We start from the raw sequence: 4243 nt of genomic DNA, 5'->3' as shown, positions 1-4243 counted from the left end.
GAGACTACTCTGGTCCGTCTGGGTAGGGAGGAGGCCAAGGCTTGGTTCTTCAACAGCGAAAAGAACGAATGAAGCGAATGAAGCGCCTCCACGTGCTTCAGGATCATCGGGGAGGCCATTCTCGGGGGAGTTGCACTGCCCGGTGTTACTAGTAGTCTTTTCATCTATCTATGCTAAGGGAATAATTAGCTAGAGGATGCATGGTGGTGACGAGGCCAAGGTAGGGTGTTCAGCCCTACCCGCTATCATCAATAAAAAAACGTCATTTTTCGCATATTTGATAATTATCAAGATGCTCCTCTACTTCTACCAGCCTTGTTACTGGGCTAGCTTTCACGATTGATGCGCGATTCCGTGTCGTTGATCAACGGGTCTGTTGATGGCAGCCTGAATATATCACGCGCATATTTAAGAAGGAATATTAACAATTCATGATGAGCAATTGTATTGGTGATCTCTATCGATCTAGCTAGCCGTCCTTCCTGTTTCCGTGAACGAACTTCGCATGCTAAAAGGCAGCCGTATCGTCCTGAGCCTAGCCATGGCTCTGTACCTGTACCCTGGACGCCTCATGGGATTTGTGACGACAAAAGAGAAGTAGAAGATGGGGCGACAGGAGAAGATATCTCCTTTCCCTCCTTTCCCACCCTAGTCACATTTCCGCGGTGTTGGCTGTGGAGCCTATTCTCTGTGCCTATGTCTTCGTCATGGGTATGCTTTCCCCTTTCCCTTGTTTCCTGTTCAGTGTAGTGATGCGGATGCAATAAAATGCCAGTCGTAAGCGATTCGTAAAACCTCCCCCCAAAACCATTGATTAAAAACACCTCCTCCGCCACGCAGAAATAAAGAGATCTGGTGAGAAAAGGTCACTGAAGAAATTAACTTCCGATCCAGATCGTCGGAGATTGTGTTGTGAACCTCCACAAACAAGACTTGGAACTGTATTTCAAAGTCGAATGTAGATCGGTCGTATCCTCTCTCAAAGATTGAAAAGGAAACGCAGTTCAGTCATGCTGAGGCCAGCCAACTTGGCACCCTCACGCTCGTCCAAAGCGGCGTCCACCGTCGCCCTTTTCTTCTCCTGAAGCTGGACGATACGATCTTCAACTGTTTGTTGAGTTAGGATTCGGTGCACCTTTACAGGCCTTTGCTGGCCGATGCGGTGAGCTCTATCAACGGCTTGCATCTCAATGTACGGATTCCAGAAAGGATCCATGATGATGACCTGCGAAGCCGCGACAAGGTTGAGACCAGCGTTTCCGGCGCGCAGCGACACCATCATGACCTTCATGCTCGGGTCGTTCGAGAAAGTGAAAGCCGTGTCATCACGCTGTGCCATCGACATCTCTCCTGTGTAGCGGCAATGCTTGATGTTGAGGCCTTGCTTTCTGATCGCGACCTGCAAAAGATCCAGCAGCATAGTCCACTGGGAGAAAATGATTGTTTTCTCGCCTGTTTCCTGAATCTTCTTGAGAAGATCCACACAAGCTCTTGTCTTGGATGAAGCAAGCCAATGGTGACTCAGGTACTTTGTGTAGTCCTGCCAGGCACCAGCGTTCTTCTTGGCATTCTTTCGAAGCGTTGCCAACTGGCTGCCCTTAATCTTCTTCAGCCTCTTTTTCGACTCCTTACTTGAAGACTTTGCGGCCTTCATTTTGCCCTTCGACTTCCTCTTCTTTCGCTCGGTCACCTTGGGCTCTGGCGCTGGAGACCCTGACAGCTCGTCCTCATCATCACTAATGTTAGCGTAAGCATCAGGAACGACGAAGCCTTTGAGGTTGCCATTCTTGTCGGCGTCATCGGCATCGGCATCGTCTTGCTCCTCTTCCTCTTCCTCATCATCATCGCTACTCCAAACGGAGCCGTCGGACTCTTCATCCTCAGAGCTTCCGCTAGCAGCTTCATCGGGCATGTAGACCTTCTTGAATGCTGAAAAGGTGATTACGTTCGTCGGGTCTAATGTGCCTCTGCAGACAGCACACTTGACCTGGCCTTCGTCTTCGCCATTTCTAATGTTCTCCCGCCTAGCGTTGTCAACGTGCTGCTTGAGACAGCCAGCACAGAGTTCGTGCCCGCAGGGCAGTGGAATAGTCGGGTCGGGCATCATGTCGTAGCAGATCGGGCACTCAAAGCCCTCATTGATGGCGTCGGCACTCTCGAGAGCGCGAGACTTCTCAGTAAGGCGTTGAACAACAGCTATAGATAGAGTTCTGACGCGACTGAGCATATCGTCATCGACTTCCGGCACTGCATCGTCTGCTTCAAGAAGCAAATGCGGGTGACAGCAAGTCTGGCGGAGGCGGAGAAGTAACACCAATACATGAGAATAGTGCTTGCCCAGGGTACCCTTTCGCAGGTACTTGTTAATCTGAACTTGCGACTTGGTCTCCAGATCAGTGTAGAACTTGCGCTCGTCCTCGTCCAACTCTGCGTAAACCACCTCCTCTGTTTTCTCAGGAAGTTGCAAAATGGGCTTTCCATCAATTTGCGAGGTCTTAGTCCGGCGTAAAAGAGTCGCCTTGAGGAGAACTTGCAAGTTTCTCATCGCCTGGGCCTGAGGGTCACCTTTCTTCCCGAAGAGCACCCCAAACGCGCCGCGGAACTTAGACCAGTCGCTGTATGGTTTGATTCTCAGGAATCTGTAGAGAGAATAGAGCTCGTCGACACCGTTCATCATCGGTGTACCGGATAGGCACCAACGATACTCGCTTTGCAGGTGGGATGCGGCCCCAGCCGCCTGCGCCTTGTGATTTTTGATCTGTTGGCTTTCGTCCAGAACGATGCGATAAAACTTCGAGTAATCTGGATGGAATAGGGAGACAGAGCTCGCTAGGTTGGGGTCGGTCTTGGTCAACGCAGGACGTCCATCCAAGTCCTTGAGCCAAGCAGCATACTTCTTCCTGTCCGAGACGAGGGTCCCATAGGTGGTCAGGACGACATCATACTTCATCAACTCTTGGGCTTTCGTCTTCTGAGTGCTGTGATGAATGTATACAGTCAAGGCATGAGGCGGGCCACTCTTGAGCTTCTTCTTGATCTCATCTTCCCACTGCCGAATTAGGGACAGCGGGGCTACAATCAAAGTGGTCTGTAAGGGGAAGTTAGCAGCGTGTGAAATTGATTGGAAGCAAACCTACCTTGCATGTTGGTTTGGTCGACTTTTGTGATACCATGAGGGACAGAACGGAAATTGTCTTTCCCAGGCCCATGTCATCGGCCAAAATACCTCCCTTGTTAGTGCCCTTCTCTTGGCGCTTCATCCATGTCAACGCAACCCTCTGGTGCGCATAAAGAGGGTATCTCATAGCTTCAGGAGTTCCCTCCCGATCTTCCTCGGGGATGTCCATGCCGGCGTGCACATTTCGCAGAAGTGCCTCCACTTCCTCTTTGGATCTGCGAGGGTCATTGTTAATGTCTTCCATCAAGGAGACAACGCGAGCATCCAGCGGGTTTCCGGAGCCGTCAGTAAGGTCCATGAAGTTGTAGTTGTTAGCTCTGTTGATCACATCAGAGGTGCTGAGAGAAGATCTGTTGCCAAAAGGATATCCGTTCCGATTGGCTAGCTGACGGTTCATCATCTGGCTAGCCGGCGTGAAACCAAAGTTCATGTCTTCCTCGTCGATATAAGAACCCGGCATCCGGGGCATAAAGTCTCCGCCAGGGGTCGAGGCCATACTCGAGGAAGAGCTCGCGCTGGCATATCCATGGGAAATACCATTGTTGGGATTTTGTAGGCTGTTGGCATATCCAGAGCCATATGCGCCTGGGAGATGACGGACCACAGGAGGAGGAGGAGGAGGAGGTCTGGCGTCGTATGAGTTGGCCTGAGAGAATTGACGGGGAGCGCGTGCCAGTGAGGCCATTCTACGACCTCTTTCCTGTGCCTCCGCTTGTTTTGAGCGCGAAATAAACGATGTGTGTACATCGTCATCGTCCCTGCCAAATTTGTGAGTCCTTGTATCAGAAAACAGACAGTCATTTGCCGCCTAGACCTAAAGCCAATCCAGCAGTGAAATATAATCTGTACTTACCCAGTAAGGTCGATGACATCAGACACATCGGCTGTGCGCTGAGACTTGTTCCGGCCTGAGGTAGCCTGGCCGAGAGACTCATAGGCGGAACCAAATGCTCTCTTCTTGTTGAATGGATTGTTATGGCTTGCCGAACTACCTAGATTGGGCACAGGCGGTTCAAAAGGGTTCCAGGAGGCCGAGCCGGCACGAGCGGAACCCGAGTTGGGCAT

At 51.1% G+C, this 4243-nt stretch overlaps 1 protein-coding gene across 1 annotated transcript; it reads right to left on the bottom strand.

Annotated features, from left to right (window-relative positions):
• Positions 1–979: 979 nt before the first annotated feature.
• BDZ83DRAFT_564538 (SNF2 family N-terminal domain-containing protein) lies at positions 980–4243 on the bottom strand (the record flags this gene model as incomplete). The annotated part of the gene is made up of 3 exons (XM_060503650.1): positions 980–3088; positions 3138–3936; positions 4032–4243. The coding sequence occupies 3 exons, from the start codon at positions 4241–4243 to the stop codon at positions 980–982; spliced, it is 3120 nt and encodes a 1039-aa protein (XP_060371524.1).

This window comes from Colletotrichum acutatum, assembly GCF_030867785.1.
Source record: "Colletotrichum acutatum strain CBS 112980 chromosome Unknown BDZ83scaffold_2, whole genome shotgun sequence".
NCBI lineage: Eukaryota > Fungi > Ascomycota > Sordariomycetes > Glomerellales > Glomerellaceae > Colletotrichum > Colletotrichum acutatum.
This window is presented reverse-complemented; position numbering and strand designations above follow the sequence as displayed.